Source organism: Thunnus albacares, chromosome 24 (genome assembly GCF_914725855.1).
Source record: "Thunnus albacares chromosome 24, fThuAlb1.1, whole genome shotgun sequence".
Classification (NCBI taxonomy): domain Eukaryota; kingdom Metazoa; phylum Chordata; class Actinopteri; order Scombriformes; family Scombridae; genus Thunnus; species Thunnus albacares.
In genome coordinates, this window is record NC_058129.1 from 13899960 (window position 1) to 13917167 (window position 17208).

A 17208-nucleotide genomic window follows, 5' to 3' on the forward strand; every position below is an offset into this window, starting at 1 on the left:
AACTAAAACTGTGGAATTGAGACAAATATCTCATAACTTGGGCACATGAAACATAAAAACAAATGAAAAAACTATCTGCATGGCTAGATAACACCAAAGGTAAATGTGAAAATATGTCACCTTGTAATCAGGGCTTCCGGTGTAGCCAGTGGATATCCGGATAACGGATAACGGTTATCCAGGCCGAGACTTCCTCTTCCGTGCGCTGGTCATGGTTTACACTCCGATTAGCAACTTGAGACAGCCCAGACGACATTTCGTGTAATCCCTATAAACAGATATATGCATATGAATGCGGATACATTTTTTAAAAAACCTAATAAAAGCTAAATTGTCATCAGACGAGAGCCGGTGGGTTCAGAGATTGCATTTCGGCCAATGCGTTCCACCTGTTTTGATCTCCACACAGACATGCAACCAAAACCCACTCAAACGTGATTAGTCAATACTACTCAGACTACAAACGGACCACAAACGGAAACCAGAACGCTTCCAGTACCAAAATCTTGTCCCGTTGCCTGCATTCACATGCAGATATCTGTTTATAGAGATTGATCAACCCTTTAAGAATCAAGTTCCAGAGATTCAGAACAACAGATAAGCTGAACATTTACCAAAGAAAGCTATTGTCTAACATTTATTATTTAACAAGGAAGTTCATTGAGGGCATTCTTATTTACAGCAAAGCCTGGGGGGGTGGGGGTTACCATGATTTACACCACCCACGCCTGGACAACTACAGCCTTGTATAGTTGGCTATTGGGAACCTCCATTGGTTCACTTTGCTGGTTAGGGGCACTTATCTGTTTAGGGAAGTGTGTGCATTACTCATTCACCTCCCCCATGCAAATATTTTGTAGTTATCCCTCAGATTCAAACAGGCAACCTTTTGGTCACAAGCCTGTTTTTTTAACCCTGAGGCTTCTGCCACCCCCGCAGTCTGTCTGGAATGATGCGCCGAGCAAAAACACGGTGATCAACCCCCCCCCCCCCCCCTTGCATCGCCAAAGAAATAATTCATGACCACGGGAATTATCATTGCACTCGGTCCTGCAGTAGAGGTCAAAAGTCACCACAACCCATCTCTTTTCACATTTCTCATTATTATTCCTATATCTACACCTTCCCTCCCCCCATTTTTAAAAAAGAAATCTCCCCACTGTATCTTGATCCGCTCTCCATCACTGTCAGGTGAGATAGGAAATGTGGATCTGATAAGCATGAGTGACACAGGTGGGTTTGGGGATGACAGGAGCGCAAACAAACCTCTTGTCACATTACCATTTCTCCGGTTATGGTTCCTTGCATGCCTGCAGGGGCAATCTCCGTTCCCCATCCCGAGGCAGGAAGACGGAGAGAAAGAAGAAAATCAGAAGCTGACATTAATGCTTTCTCTAGCAGGAATGCAACGCTTTGCCTGCCCGCTTGCCTCGACATCTGCCCGGCACCTGGGTCAGCCGACTCGGCGCGCAGACAGGCCTCGTCAATAAATCAGCTCGTGGATTAAACAGAGGAGAGCTGTGATAAACCTGAGGCCTGAAGCTAATGCACGTGAAATGTCAAGGAATCTGACAAAGCGTTCCGGGAAAGAAATATCTCTGCAAAAACACACGCTTGGAGGTCATGAGATTGTTGCTGAAGAGACTTTGTTGTATTTGTGGGGTTTGATTTGTTACCTGGGATGTTATGCTGTCCTGTCCTCTCAGCTGAACTTTGCAGACTCTGTAATGTTTTTTTTTTTTCTTTGGATTTCACTCGATGTCATCAGTTAGGGTCATAAAAATAAGATTGGGAGCTACGTTTTACCGTTTAAGCTGTAATTCTGGGTAACTATCAGCACCGTTTACAAGCCCAAAAACACTGAGCTACTAGTCTTTGAGTCTACTCCTTGACAGAGTGTAAAGTAAGCACTTGTCAGCATGATGACACAAAGCATACAGTCAAACTGTAATGAGAGGAGGCGAGAAACGCTGGAGAGGTGAGCTGTAAAATGCAGATAATGCTGAATGGATCCTCTCGAGGGCTTCTGCTCAATCTATAATGTGCCTAATTTCCCGTGAAGGAACACTGTCGCTGCTACTTGATCAACCCTCCTTTGCTCTCGCAAACGCTTCAGCTACAGTGTGGCGCGGTTAGGTGTGGCGCCTGTCTGTCAAAGCCTGCATAAACAGAAGCCCAACTTCCCCCTGTGAACCAACCAACATCTGTTTAGCATCAGCGCTGCGCTCTGATCTGAACCTTTCCCCTGTCACTTTACAAAGAGTCGCTCTCGTTTTCTCGTGCTCTTTGTCTCGTTTCAAAGTAATAATGGCTGCTGTTATTTAATTCTACCATACTTAAACTATGAATACTGTCCCGCATATAGGCTACTATGTTAAGCTGTAAAAGGGAGATGGGTTCTGCAGGGGTTCTTGATTGGACAGTAGGGCTGTTGCACTGTGTCAGGTTTGGTGGTGGATGGGGAAACCAATATTTGGGAGAGGAAGTATTAGATGATTTGACTTTTGTATTGACAAATCGGAAAGAGAAAGAGGTTCAATGCAGAAGCAGTGTGTGTTCCTGGAAGCAATAAGGTCTTTGTTCAGACCTCTTACAGTAGAAACTGTACTAGTTAGAATGAAAAATAATTTCTCTGGATGAAACAGAATAATCATAAACAGAAGTTATTGGGCTCATTGGAAATGGAAATAAATAAGGGAGAAAACTTTCCCTTTCCTTCTAGAACAAAAATACATCAGGCAAATTTATCTTCTTCTTTGACACAAAATCATCATCACTGTATTTATTTTGCTTCATAGCGGATCTTTTTTTTTTTCTTCCATTTTTTAAGCCTTGTAAGCTGCCGGTTAAACAGAGAACATGTGTATGATTCACATAAATGTAATAATATGTAATAAGTCAAAATCACAATATAAAAATGTTAACACCTATGAGCCCTACTTTGGCTCTCTCTCTCTTCCTGTTTTTTAATGTAGTGTCTCTTTATAGTTTTGATGTCCTTCCCCCGTCTCTAATGCTCTTGTCTACTCTAACCTCTCTGATCCTTTCTGTCTCTCGCTGGCGTTCGTTCTCTCCTATATGGCAGCCTCCCTTTTTTCCCCTGTGCTCCTCTGGGTTGCCAGGTCCAGGTTTCCTTTTCATTTCTGTCATCACCACTCTCCCTCCCGCTCCAAGTACACCTGGCTGAATATTGGCCCCCAGATGATAATAAAACCCAGCAACCCCCAGGCTTGTAAAATCTGGGCACAGGCGCACCGCAGACTTCTACCCCCTGTGCGTCCCTGTTTCCTAGATTCCCATCCTGTCTGGAAACATTGGTACCAGCATGGACACACTGTATATTTGTTTTCATTTCTAAAAGCAGCATTCCTCTACTGCTCCTCCCTGATGTGTGTTTTTGCACATTTAAAACCGAGACTGAAAACAAAACAGTAAAGGAAGAGATAACGGAGACAAAGGAAACAGAGAGAGGAATGGATATCAAAAATGGAAAAATAAATAACTGTTTGTATGAGAAAGTAAAAGAATATTTGCTTACAAACCTGGTGGTTCCTAAATCCAGTCCAGCCTTTGGCTAGGTCACATTCATTCCATTCAATTCAAACAGCCTTATTCAGTGGGCCAATTTAAAAGTACACGCATCAGAGAACACACATCTCAACAAAGCACACTGGACAGAATGACAAAATAAACAGAATACCAAAAAGGAAAAAGCATAAAGTGCATGTAAGTAACAACAATACGCGATTAATTTCAGTGGGATCGTTGTAATCGGTCGACTCAGTCGCACAGCTGAATTAAATTTGCACCGTTGAATAATTGCAAACTGTCTTGATAGTGATGACTTTTGAGAGAAACGTCAAATCTAGAGAGGAAGACTATTCAATTTTATATAACCTTGCTCTGCCAAACTCTGCTCAGTCCTTATTTTAGCCAATTTGCCATGAACGAAACTAGCCGCAACCATCAGCCAATGCACAACCCATTGGACACTTACTGTCACTTTTTTCTGTATATATTTTGGGACATATACTAAGGGCCAATTTATAAGCAACTCTTCTGCCCATTGTGTAATCTTTCAGGACTTTAATTTTGATATATAAACTGTTGTCACCCAAATTTGCCTGCTTGGGATAATAAAGAACATGACGTGTCTTTATTCAAAGATTCAGTTAAAACACACAAACTCAAAAAGTGCACTTGCATGTACATACTCGCATGGGTCTGTGATGCCTTCACCCGCTCTTCCACACAGGTAGCTCTGTGGAAGTGATCGAATAGCGATGTCAGATCCGATGTATTTCATTCCTCAGCTACTTTTTCAACTTTCCCCCTGTGAGATTTGCGCCGTGAAACAGCTTTGCCACTGTTCCCAACAGGCATGAATGGCCCACTCTGTCAAGCCCCAAAGAGAGCAGAGGAGGAGCCCAAATAGACGGGGGGGGGGGGGGGTTATTTGAACGTTGGACGTATCTTAATGTTTGGAAAGATAATCTGCGGGGATTTGGATTCCTGACGGTGGCGAGGTGTTGATGTTTGGGCTGGGCCCGGCCGTAGGTGCTGCTGGAGGAAGAACATCAGATAACCCAAACTGCTGAAACTCACCCTAGATGATGAACAGGCTCCCTTTTGTATCTCAAGTAATCCATATTCCCCGACACTCCTCCATTTGGGGCAGGTACAGATGAAGAATATCCTACTCACTGGAGGCATTTGTTACACGAATGTCCTCAGCTCAATAAGGCTACTGTGTTAGCCTCCACAGCATCACAGTCGTTGAGGTTTTGGGTACAATTAAGCAGTATAGTGCTCAGCTCTGGTTCAGCATCATTTGTTGAGTGGCAGTTCATTAACTGTAAGGTAGTAAGAGCTTGATTTGATGATTTTTATTTGAAAAATGAATATCGGTAAGGTCATAGACGACGCAGATGACGATTCTGCAAAACCTTGGACATTTTTGATGGTTTTAAAACAATATTTCTACAATATCTGAGCAAGGCAACTCTGGTACGATCAAATTTAATGAAAGGTTATGGCAAATAAACTTTAATTGCAGGTCTGTGACGGGATGCATACTCCTGTCTCCTGCACGAAAGTTGGACATGCACAACCATTCACTCCCTTGACTTCCACACCTTTGCTTTTCGCTTTGCTACATAAAGGTTTTACTCCTCTCTGCATTGGCAATAAATGTTGGTATTTGACGCCAATAGTGAAACATGGAATTGTCCAATATGGAGATAATTCCTAGGGATACTAAGCTGAGATACTGCATAGATAGACTATGAAATGCGTAGTTACCATGACCTGTGATAGCCTCTATAAACACACTCGCTTGAGAGATGATCTGTCAGAAGAGCAGTACAGCCAAAGAGACTGGAGGTCATGACCGTGTCTCTGCCCATTCCACATCTAAATCTTTATTCTGTCATCTCGAGAGACAACAATTTCCTTTATGAATCCATCAAATGCAAAAAACAGTCCCTCAGTTCAGCGTGATGAAAAGAATTTCGGATCACATTCGTCCCTGACACCAAATCATCTCTTACAGACCGAGCTGACAGTACACAGATCTCAGTAGCTTTTCCTCACATGAGAAATCACACGAGTAGCTGTCCCTTTTGCACTGGGCTATCAGCTGAATTATCAGGGTCTGAGGATATGAGAGCCCGATGGCTCAGCTGATATTATGACTCCAGGTCATTGGGATGTGAGTAACGACCTCCCAGTGAAGGATCATCAGCGCAGAGCCTCAAAACATGCTGATAAGACTAATGAATTTAACTAAGGCTGGCTGATATGGACAGACTCAATACAAGTAGAGGCAGGTTTGCAGAAATCTGCACACAGAGACAATTAGTCATACCGATTCGTTCATTACGTCACTATGATAGGATCACAGTCATTATAAATTATATTGGCGCACGGGAATACGTTTTCATTGACGCTGATTAAATTTGCTATATTTACATCTTTGCTAACGGTGCACACATAAACTTTGCGGTATTCAATGGCAGCACTATTTGGCTGCATACCCAGTCAGATCTTTGGCAGGAATCCAAGACTAACAGCCGTATCAGATGTGATACATCTCTCACACCTTGAGAAGTCACTGTCATAATTCATTCTCAAGTGTGCCGTAAAAACGCACCCAGAAAGAAATCTTACATTCTATTGGCATAACCTTTGACTCGCAGCAGCCCGTGCGGAGGCTCTCCTTTCCGTCAAACCTGCAGCTCCGGGTTTGCAGTTGGGTTTTTACTGTCCCAGAGGCCACACCGGCATGTCATCAGTTTGCACAAAATCCGCGGTGAGCAGAGATGGGTAGGTGCGGAGAGTGGGGGGGGGGGGTTGCAGGGATAGAAAGGGAAGAGGTTGTGACCTTGTCTTTGGCTGGGTCTCATTCTCCCAGAGCGCACTACAGGGGCTGCAGGCCTCTACAAGGTGTCTTATCTGTAACTGCAGCCTGAGCCTCTGATCTGCAGACACAGTAAGGTGGTGGAGGGAGCTCATTGCTGCAACAACTTCAAGGAACGCACCCTGACCTCGCTGGCAACTAGGTCAGAGTTTTATCTAGCTTAAGGTTTATTTATTTTTTCCAGTTAACTTCAAAGCGGCCTATACCAGACGCTTGTCTAGGATGTGATTCCATCCCTACTAATCTTCAAGAATGTGTGAAAGAGCAGAGCGTGCTCATATGGATGAATAATACATCTGATGTTTTATTACTGAAAAATCTGGACGATTAATCTTAAACAGATTGCATTGGGGTTTGTGTGCCAGTCTGTCTGCATGTCTGTCTGACTGTTTGCATGTTTGTGTGGTTTCACACAGAAGTGTGTTGTTTTTTTTTTTTTTCTCTCTGTATTTCCCCTCCCCGCTCCTCAGTGCCAAAGCAGTGGGGGACGGCGCTCATATTTTAAAATTTCATAAAGGCATACGAGCAGTTTGAAGGGGACTGGATACGGGACTCGAGCCACGCTCAAGGAGGAGGGGGCTCTTCCCCTCGGTAGCTGCTCCTTATCAAACGTGCTCACACACATGAGTAAACATGGCCGGATAAACATTACGGAGAACCTGCGGTCATAGAGCAGGAACATCAGCAAACACATTACTTATCAGGTTAACCCGAGTTTAGCCCCTGCCCACATCATACCAGCAAAAATCAATATAGTATCCAATACTGTCTTTTAATTAAATAGTGTGAAATGTTCAGTTATATATGCAGTTGAACAGGAACCGTGAATAACTCTGCTTTAAACCTAACACCTAAACATGGCTTACAATATTCTACATACAATTTCAGAGTAAAAAAGTGACATTTACATCTGCTGGTGGACTGCATGACAAATAAACATAAAGAATAACTTTGCAATTAGATTTTGCAGCAATTTTAGAGAATTTTGCAGCCTGAGAAATGACAATTCTTTGAAATTTTTCATCATGAAAATGAAGACATTCAAAGACGCTGAATATCTTAATAAAATATTGCATATTTCCCACTTTTATATATATAAGAAAATACATGTCAGCCCATCAAAAGCCACCTAATTCAAATGACTTCACCACATAGTCTCCATAAGGTCTACTCTTTAAGTGCATGGCTTCTTGCTCTCGACGTGAGCGCATTAGGATTTTTAAGCCTTTTTTTTTTATTATTATTTAGTGCACCTTCCTTTTGTAGGTGATAACGCACTTCTTACAAGATTACAACTCTTAGGACGTTTTAACCGCTGTAAGGAATTGTTTGGCTGTATTACAGGTTGTGAGAGCACTGATCCTGAGAAATATGCCTCAGATAAAGTCTCAGGTCAGTAAATTCAGTTTTTTTTTTTTTTTCCCAGTCTACACGTGAGTACCTGGGCCTCGTGGGAACGGTGCAGCTTTCACTCACGCCGTAAAACCGTCAGAAATAATGCCTGGCCGAAGATATAACACGCGGCATTACATATGTGAGTCATGCTTTAAATCTCCGCTTTAAATACCCTCCCATTTCACATGACAACAAGCATGCCGCATTCTCTGCATTCCTTCATGTGTGCTGAGGATTATTTCAGTGGCCTGTCATTAGGAGAGGTCTACGCGATGACAACACAGACTTAGGCAGCTTTACTTCACGTTTGATGTGGCCAGTAAATATTTCCCCTGACATGGGGCTTTCACGAAGAAGGTCCCCTTTTGTGCAGCAATCATTACGGGATTGTGTCGCTAATGGTCTTTCGGAGACAGACGTTTTAACCCAGACAGTTATTTTTTTTTTTTTTTGTCTGCTTGAGGAAAAAGTCACACATTTTATTTAATTAGATGGCAGGGCTTCAAGGAGTAATACTGGCTTCTTCTTGAGACCTTTGCTGTTATTACTGAACACCAGTGTCTGATATTTTTTAACACAAAACACATGCCACAGCTACCAGCTCCCCCCCCCCCCCCCTCCCTCCCTTGTCCAACCACTCAGTAAGGACAAATCCAAAAGAGCAATGTGGATATGATCATTTGCCATGCTCTTCACTATTGATTGACTGCTGTTAGAGCCAACAGTAAATTTAACTTTGGGAACTTAACTGAGCGCTAATGGCCTTTCAGCTTTGGTGTGAGTGGCATTCTGGCTGCGTGCTGTGGCACTCTTAGGCTACCAGATGGCTTCAGGGCACTGTTGTTAGGCTCTGTAATTGGTTGCTTTCCAAACATGAAAGATTTGTCCGACCGGTTAGGCCAAAATTAATGATATGATAATGACAATGATATGATATGATGATGATAATGAAAAACGTGCTTAAAAGATTAGGGGTTGATGCTATTTTTGTTGTAATTTTTTTGTGGGAATATAGTGGAAAGTGTGACAAAAATCGGAAAATGTGGCCCCGTGCTGTTAAGCATTGATCTGTTGTGCTTTGGCGATGGCCGTATTTGCCTAATGGTCACCCAGAGTGCCCTTGGCTGGCGACTCGGTGGGAAGCCTGGGCCTTTGCCATTTTCTGCTGGCATTGGGGCAAGCTGGTGGGTGATGGGTGTATTCGAGTGGCAGCCTCAGATGTGAGTTAGTAATTGCTTTAGAGGCAGCAGTGGGAGAGCGGCACCCCAAGGAGAAGCGAGGACACGAAACAACTGCACTTACTGTATTTAAACCAGCAGCTTTTGCTTCTGAACATCTGGCCTATTGCGAGTTTTGCTCTCAAGGCCACAGGTTAAAAAAGCCCATGCAGTGATAGCAGCAGTTCTTAAAGTCTGGTCAGGACCCACAGGGTGGGTCACAGGGAGGTCAAAATCCAAAATCCAGACAAAATATTAAAAGTTCTTGGGCTGTAGTAAATGAAAGGGTGTGGATACAAAAATAGGCGAACACAGGAAAAGCTACACTTGCCAATTTTTTGTTGAGACTGTGTCAGAGAGGTTTAATATCTCATATTTTTAGGATGTTGTTTCTACAGTTCTTGTTTTGGGTTGCATTATATGTAAAAATGTTCCATTTATTTTTATCCAGCCCATGTACATTCACAGTGTGTTGTCCCAGAAGTTTGCCTTGTTGTGCTATAGCTTACAATCCCAACAATCCCCTTCCATATACGCCTTTTTTTTCTCCATCACACACAACAGGGGTTCTGAAAAAAAAGTTAGAAAAATACAGACACAGTGTTTGTTTTTCAATTTCATGTGGTTTCAAAAGTTATATTTCAAAAGAATCAGTTTCTGTCTCACAGAAGGGCTTTATTTTTTGCCACTGACTAATTAGTGAACTCAGATAACAACAGCAGCAAAAGAAAATAGATGCTCCGGGACAAACAATATGAAACAAAAACTGGATAAGGGAGCTGCGATAACAGTAAACACAAAGAATATTTATGAGTATGGTCAAAACAGAGGGCTAAACATTAAATGGCTCACAGATATTATGACTTTTTTTTCTCTGAGAGTGAGATTCCTGGCCTACTGACCTCTTCATGGGAATCCCCATTATTCAATTACACTTTGCGAGCACATGACCAGAGCGTCTAGAAATCAATGGAGAGCATCTGTCCCACTGAGATAACCGTTTACCCAGGAGATGCGTCATGAGCTGTCAAGCTAACATCTAATTAATTAGTCTTAGACCTACACCACACTGATCTGACAGCATCAAGTTACAACTGGCTGTGTTATGTACTGTAGGTAGACCTCAAATGTCTGAAAACCCAGATGGCTGAAGTACCGTGCCTATGTGGCCTATTTCTTACATTTGCAAACCCCCCTCCCCTCCCTGTGCTTTATGTAGTCGGACGACTAAGAGGCAAATCATTATGCTATAGCCCAGAAATCCTGACATCTGTTTTTTCCATTCTGCTCTTAGCCTTAGCTCATTTCGTCCGTGCTGTAACTCAGTAGCGCACGTTTTGTGAGTGTGGGCTATTCCCAGCTGACATTACACAGCTGGGCTTGCTTCTGGGCCAGCCGTTAGAAGTTACCCAGAGGTGCTTCTGGAGTTACGCACGCAGTTCTGGTTCGCTGTTCTTCACACGTTTATGAAAACAAAGCGGAGGAAATACACAGTCCAGTCATGATTTTACAGCATCTCATGCACACATTTGATCAATGAATGTTCATGGTTGTTATTATTTGGCTCAGATGATAACGTTTAGGATGAAGACCTTGGTTGTAGTCTGCCTGTGTTTCTAATTAAACTATATTCAGAGTGGGTGTTTGCATATAGACCCCATTGCTTACTTTTGGCTTTTCTCATCTTTTCTTGGCAGGAATACATGGACGCCAACAAATGCATCGATGAGCTTCTCAAACAGCTTGAGGAGGAGCGCCGAAATGTCCGAAGGTAAGATTTGGGCAGATGTTTTATTGCCTACGGATATCAGCAGCTGCCTGCAATCCATTCCCAATCAGAGGCAGCAGAACAATGTTGTTTGGTTTTGAACCCGAGCCAAGCTTTGTGTGCTGTTCTTGAGAAATGCTTTTTGTGTTGGAAGCACACTAAAAAGTGGCAGACAAAAGGGGAGATTCTGGGCCCAGTGTGGGGTTGACTGGGGGCATTTCTCATGGAGGTCCTTTGGAGTGGATTTGCCCAGACAATGGGAATGAAGAGCTTATGGAGATGCCAATCTAATGACCTTGTCCCCTCCATGCTCCTATCGCCCTAGCCCTTCCAGTGATGCACCGCCCCCAATAGAAAAGAGAGACAATTTTTTAAACTTCACCCTCCTTTGTACAACCCTCTCTCCATCTCAATGGAGCTGTATTCCCCCGACTCAAAGTAATTTTCCCCCTGAGTGAGCAGAGAGGGGCTGGGGGTTGGACATAGGGGGATAGGGGTCTCAGGGTGGGTGGCTAGGGGGGATGAATGACCACTGACCATCCCCTTTACTAGGCCAGGGTAGCCCCTTAATAAAGGAAGTGATGTGTAAAGGAATGACCCTCCCGTCTAAGTCATTCCCACCCCTCTTTATAAGACAGGGGAGTCATCTTCGGTGACACCCGGAGTGACCTGATAGCCACTTAGGGTGACCAAAATGTCTTTGTAGGGACTGATCCAACTAGTTTCAAAGCCGTGAACTTGTACTGACTCCAAAGAATCGGAGTGGCTGTCTGAACCACAATCAGCACTGTACTTCTTACCATCGTCTCATTTTCTGGATACCATTTGTGTCCTGAAGCTGGATTTAATTCAATGGACAAGTTGTATGGTGTAAACATGTTTTGAACTTAAAGTAGGATTTGCCATTTGAAGTGGATCCTTTTCAATTGAGGATCAGATAAGACTCCATCACATGCTGATGGGTTTGTGGTTTAAAGTTTGGCTGAGGGCGAGTGATAATTACGAAGACAATATCAGTCACCATTGAGCGCCGGTCCTTCTTTCTGTCTTCCAGAGGATTCAGTGACGAGTACAACTAAAAGAGCTTTTGCACAGTCGAGATGCCACAATCTAGACGTTGTAAACAAACCGGCGCATATACAGCCTGCGCTTTGAAAAATCCCTCATGTCTTTGAAGCACACAGTTTTTAGAAACAACATACCACCAGACAGGATTTGTACTCATTTCTTTTCCAGTGTTGTTTGATTCAGAGTGGCGACAGTGATAAATGACTTCACAAAGGCTTTTGTTCAGCTAAAACACAGCGAAGTTACAAAAAAAAACCCCAAAAAACGCCTCCTTCCCCTTATTAGGCAGCATCTCACAACACAGTGGATGTGTCCCTCCACCCCCCAGAATATGGGGCCCATCAATCCGTCAAGAGGAGAAAGAGAAACCCTTACATTCCTCTAGTTCCCTGCATCCCTACTTCATGACCCAGTGACCCAATGCATTCATGTCCCTCATTGTACCATATTATAGGGTAGTTTCACACCGGCGAAGTACACAGATTGGACAATTATGACTTCTTTTTAAACCAGACTATGTTTTTCCGTCATGGAGGATGTAGTTTTATCAGAAAATCCTGTTGTTGTGTCAAATAAACATACAATATTATGTTGTCACCCGTTTTTTTGTGGAGGATGGCAGCTGTGCGCACCTTTCAAACCTACAGGTGGCGAGTGTTGTGATAGATTTTTAATGATATGAATCTAATTTTCAGCTTGTTTTTGATTGTACGTCAAAAGCATCTGCTGTGTATCCTCAACGTCCTGTAGCCCAGCGCGTACACACTCACACACACACCGTCTCTCGAAAATCAGTCGCAGCATCATTGCTCGATGGAGCACAAAACCCCAGTGGGATGCTGGCCGGGCTTCCCTGCTCCCTCTATTCAATGTGACCACGTCCTTGACAGACAGAAACAAAAGCTCCACGGCACAGTGTCAACATCAGATGGAGCAAATCCAAATTAGGCAACATCAGATGCAACGTACAGTCGGACGCTGACCCGGGGTTCCCACTTATTCATCATTTTGTTTCCAGTTCGCTCTCATTAAAAAACATCAAATGTCGTTTTAAAAGCCTACAATATCATTAGTGGTGGCCTAGAAATGCTGGTAAGCACACAGTTGTATGTTAGAAGGAAAGGTTTATTAAAGATATCTCCTTGCTGAGTGACAGACATGTGTGGGAGGGACATATGGATGCTCTGCAGCGCTAAAAAGCATGACGGGCGGGGAGTGAGTTTGCATGACCTCTTTCTGACAAGCTGCTGTGTCAAGGCACCGTGACTGTGTAATCTTCCCTGTGGATTAAAACAATGTAGATTAGATTTTTTTTTTTTTTTTCCCCACTCCCCATCCATTTTCCACACTCTTGATTTGTCACTGTGCTGAGCTGGTGTTTGTTTTTCTCTGAATCTTCTTTTGACCTTGTTTTTTAGTGGGTCAAGCGTGCCATAGCTGGCCAGTATCGGGGTCACATGTCCAGGAGCTGGCCTCACCTGCCACTTTCTGCCTGCTGGAGCAGATGGTGTTTGTCTGTGACCCCTTCAACACCTTAGAGGACAGGGAGGGACAAGGAATGAGGAGGAGGGTGGCCGGCAGGCAGGGGGGGCCCCCGCTCAGAGCGACTGGGAGGTGGGGAGGTGTGGAGGAGGAGGAGGAGGAGGAGGAGGGGGGGAGGCAGGGGACTCAGCTGGAGATCCATACAACTTAGGACAGGTTGCGTGGAGCACGCCGCTGCAGCTGCAGCCCAAGCCGAAGGGACGTTAGCGACGACATCTGCTGATCAATAAGCTATTTGTCATGTTCATAGAGCAACGGCGCTTCGAAGACGGTGGAGATAGAGAGTGGAGGTCAGATCAGATGTGTGCTTAGCAGAGGGATTATAGGTAATAGGACTTTCTTTGTGTAAGTGAATTTGCCTGTGGGTAGAAATTGATCAGTTTTGTCCTGTAACTGCTCCACATTTCTGCCTATTTGTCCTTGCCATGACCAGATGAGGATGGTTTTGAGGTTTTTGGATTGTCAGTTTGGAGAGCAACTATGTTAAAAGACTGAATTTATTGGTTTATAAGGCGTAGTTTTATTTTTAGATGCCTGTCCTTCATCAGTGTAAATCCATTACTGTCATTTGGATTAGTTTAATTGTTTAAGCTGTTAAGATTACAGAGTTTTTCAGCCACTGATCCCTTTTGTCAGTACAAATGGCAACATTTATTTCCAGTGAAGTTCAAAAATGACTCACAAAGCACTTTCAGAGACTTTTGAGTGTTCCTTAATTTTTTTTGAATTACAGCAGGGGACACTAATGGAAGAAAATGTCCTTGCACTCCTGTGAGGACGGCGAGGCTAAGTGAGGCAGAAAAAAAAACCAAAAAAAAAAAAAAAACGTGTGACTGTATACACATGAGAGAAAAAGACCACAGGAGCACGAAGCTGGGAAACCGCTTTACGAATCTGTGCCTTGCTGATGTTACTACAAGGCATATCTGGCCTCAAAGACGCCTGTGTGCTGCTGGCAGTCTGAGCAAGATGAAAGGCTGTAATCCTCAGCTGAAGTATGTGGTGAGGCCTGTTCTGTCGATGAGGAGGTGGATAGGGTTCAACCTCCCGCAAACCCTGCAGCGCCCCAAGGATCTGCCGTCTCGCTTGGGCGAGAGCCGTGCATTTTACAACTTTAATTGGATAAGTTGACCGGTCTAATGCAATGATTTGATCATGCTAAGCTCCAAAGAGATCTAATACACTCCCAAAGTATATTTGTGTGCCCTCTGAAGTGAATGACTTAGCCTAATCCATCCATTAGAGGTCACTTTACAGCCCAGGAGCCCAGACTACAGAATATCTCAAAGAGCCTTCAGTGGGTAAATAAATCAATCCGTGAAACCTTCATCAGAACCTTCAGGCACTGCTGGAATTTAGAGTATAAACCTTTTGAAATCAGCGGGTATTTTCCTCATGATTTCTTTGTGATTTGAATAAAAACATGCTTGATTTTAGTGGCACGCACCATAACCAATGTGAAGCGGAAACAAGATGTAATTAATTTCTTTTAATGTGCTCTATCTGTAGCGAAAAGGCTGTGCAACATGTCGTTTAGTTGTTAATGTGCACTAGAATCTTTACTATAAGTATAAGTATAACTCCCTGAAACAATTAGTTAAGGGAGTGACGTCACCGGTGCCGTGGAACAAGTCAACACTCGCTAGTTTATCTACGTGAGAATTCACTAACTCTTGTCTGGCCGTGGGGACACACTTGTCTCACCAGTCCTGTAAATGCCAAACGCTCCAGCTCTGATTCATGTGGAAAGTCCAAGCCTGGTTAAATACATGCATCAGTTTTATGGAGCTTACGAGAGGAAGAGGTTAATCGAACGGGTTAATGAAGCCTTTTACCGATGCTCCCTCAAGGTCGTTTCATTGCTGGTCACAGTGCTGCATTCCCATGCACAGCAGTGATATGCTACAGTATACCTGCACCCCCACCCCCACCCCCCCATCCCCCCACCACCCTGCACTGCCTCCCTCTCCGCATATCATTCACCAACATGTTTCTCTTTCTGATGCAGTCAAGGTTAAGTATGACGCTAACTGGCTGTCTACCGCGCTTATTCAGAAAAAAAATAAACATAGCACAATGGATATATCCTTTCCTTGCAGATAAAATGCTGCAATAAACACAATTTTATTGTTGCTAGCGTAGATGTAGTGGTTTCACAACATGGATATGCAGTGTTTTATAGGACTTGTGATATGTATTCTTGGCATTTGGATTAAATGAGGTATTATCTGCATTCCTAGAAGCAATTAGTTGTGTTTAAGGGCTGAGCCTTTTCAGTGGGGTCTTGCATAATGGCTAATTACCACTGTTGTTTGTCTAAGCGAGTTCTCAGACACTAATTTCATGTCTTGTGCAGTAAGAAAAGCACTACAGGATAATTATGCACGGGTTCAGAATATTTAAATTTTCTTATCTGATTGAGTCACTCCTGGCATTGTCAGTCGTACCCTTTGATTAAATGAAAGTTCACCTCAACATTCAGGTCTATTAACTTCAGTTGAGTTCTTCTTCATTGTACAATGAAAGGATTTTTTTTTTTTTATCAAGATCAGCTTCAGGAGAATGTGCTTCGACTCCTTTTGTGCTCATGAAAGCGTGCAGTTATTTTGGCTAACACATGTGCTGCAAAGCGTTTTGGAAAACATCCTCACTTTAAGATAAGAAGAGTGATAGATCCTGTGTGGTTTTTTTTTTTTTTTTATTGTTGATAGATCCTGTGCGGTTGGATTGTTGATAGATCCCGTGTGGTTTTGGCTGGTGGAAGTCACAGTGGTTGCATCTACGCTATTTACCTCCAGCTCAGGGCTCTTTGGAAAACATCCTCCGAACTCTCTGAAGAAACAGGAAAGGGTGAAAATTTGTGAAATTTACAACACTGCAGTACTAAGCGGGTTTGTCATATGAGACTGTGGATGTAGTGATGGTTTGTAAAATCTGACGTTTCTTTAAGTAAATAAAACAACCACTAGAGTGATATAACCTAACACATTTTGAGACTCATAGGTATTGAAAAAGAAAATCCTAACTTTGATGCAGGTGGTCGATACACAGGCCATTGACTTTGAAACACACCAAAGTAAAAACAGACGTCATGAAAATATTGTATATTGTTTGGACTGTACACAACATTTTACATTGTGTACAACAAAGACTGATTTTAGGGGAATTCTACTTGGTTGCTTTATGGCGCAAAATAGGGGAATTTACCGACTGCATAATTAAAAATGTTGCATTTAGGTATAAATAAACTATTACCACACAGATCTGAGACACCACAAGTGTTGTGTCAACTTCAACTTTTCTGTCTGTACTAGTTCTTTCTTCAGATCTGAGTTGTGGTAAAAAAAATAAAAGTGCTTTGTTGCTTTATGGCACAAAACAGGAAGATTTTTAGACTGTCTCGTTAAAGGTATTGCATGTCAACATCAGTTAAGTATCACCACGTTATTTTTCAGATGATATTATTATTATAAACACGTCTATTAATCTGTACTACCACTTCTGATTTTCGGGATGATCACTTTGGACGCTTTACGACACAAATTAGGAACATTTTAGAAGTTCCTTGTTAAATTATTTGCATTTAAATATGAATATACTACTACCGCATCAAATTTGAGACAGAAAAAGTAAGCAAAAAGTTAGCCACTTTTGGTCTGTACACTATAATTTTACATAAGGGGGGAAGGGAAAGTCCGTTTGGTCGCTTTATGGCACAAAGGGAATGCACTGTTTTGTCTGGGGTTTTGTGATTGTGAAAATGTGGCCTTAATTTTGACAAACACTTCCATTACCACTGG

At 42.9% G+C, this 17208-nt stretch overlaps 1 protein-coding gene across 6 annotated transcripts in view; it reads left to right on the forward strand.

The window, feature by feature from the left end:
- LOC122976610 (nck-associated protein 5-like) overlaps positions 1–17208 on the forward strand; it is a 136493-nt gene that overhangs the window by 33717 nt on the left and 85568 nt on the right. For 5 of the 6 annotated variants that reach the window (XM_044345183.1, XM_044345188.1, XM_044345187.1 and 2 more), the window contains one exon: positions 10728–10801. In XM_044345183.1, the coding sequence (XP_044201118.1) occupies positions 10728–10801 (74 nt within the window). Of the gene's footprint in view, positions 1–7844; positions 7953–10727; positions 10802–17208 lie in introns of all 6 variants that reach the window. The other variant, XM_044345190.1, reaches the window with a different exon arrangement.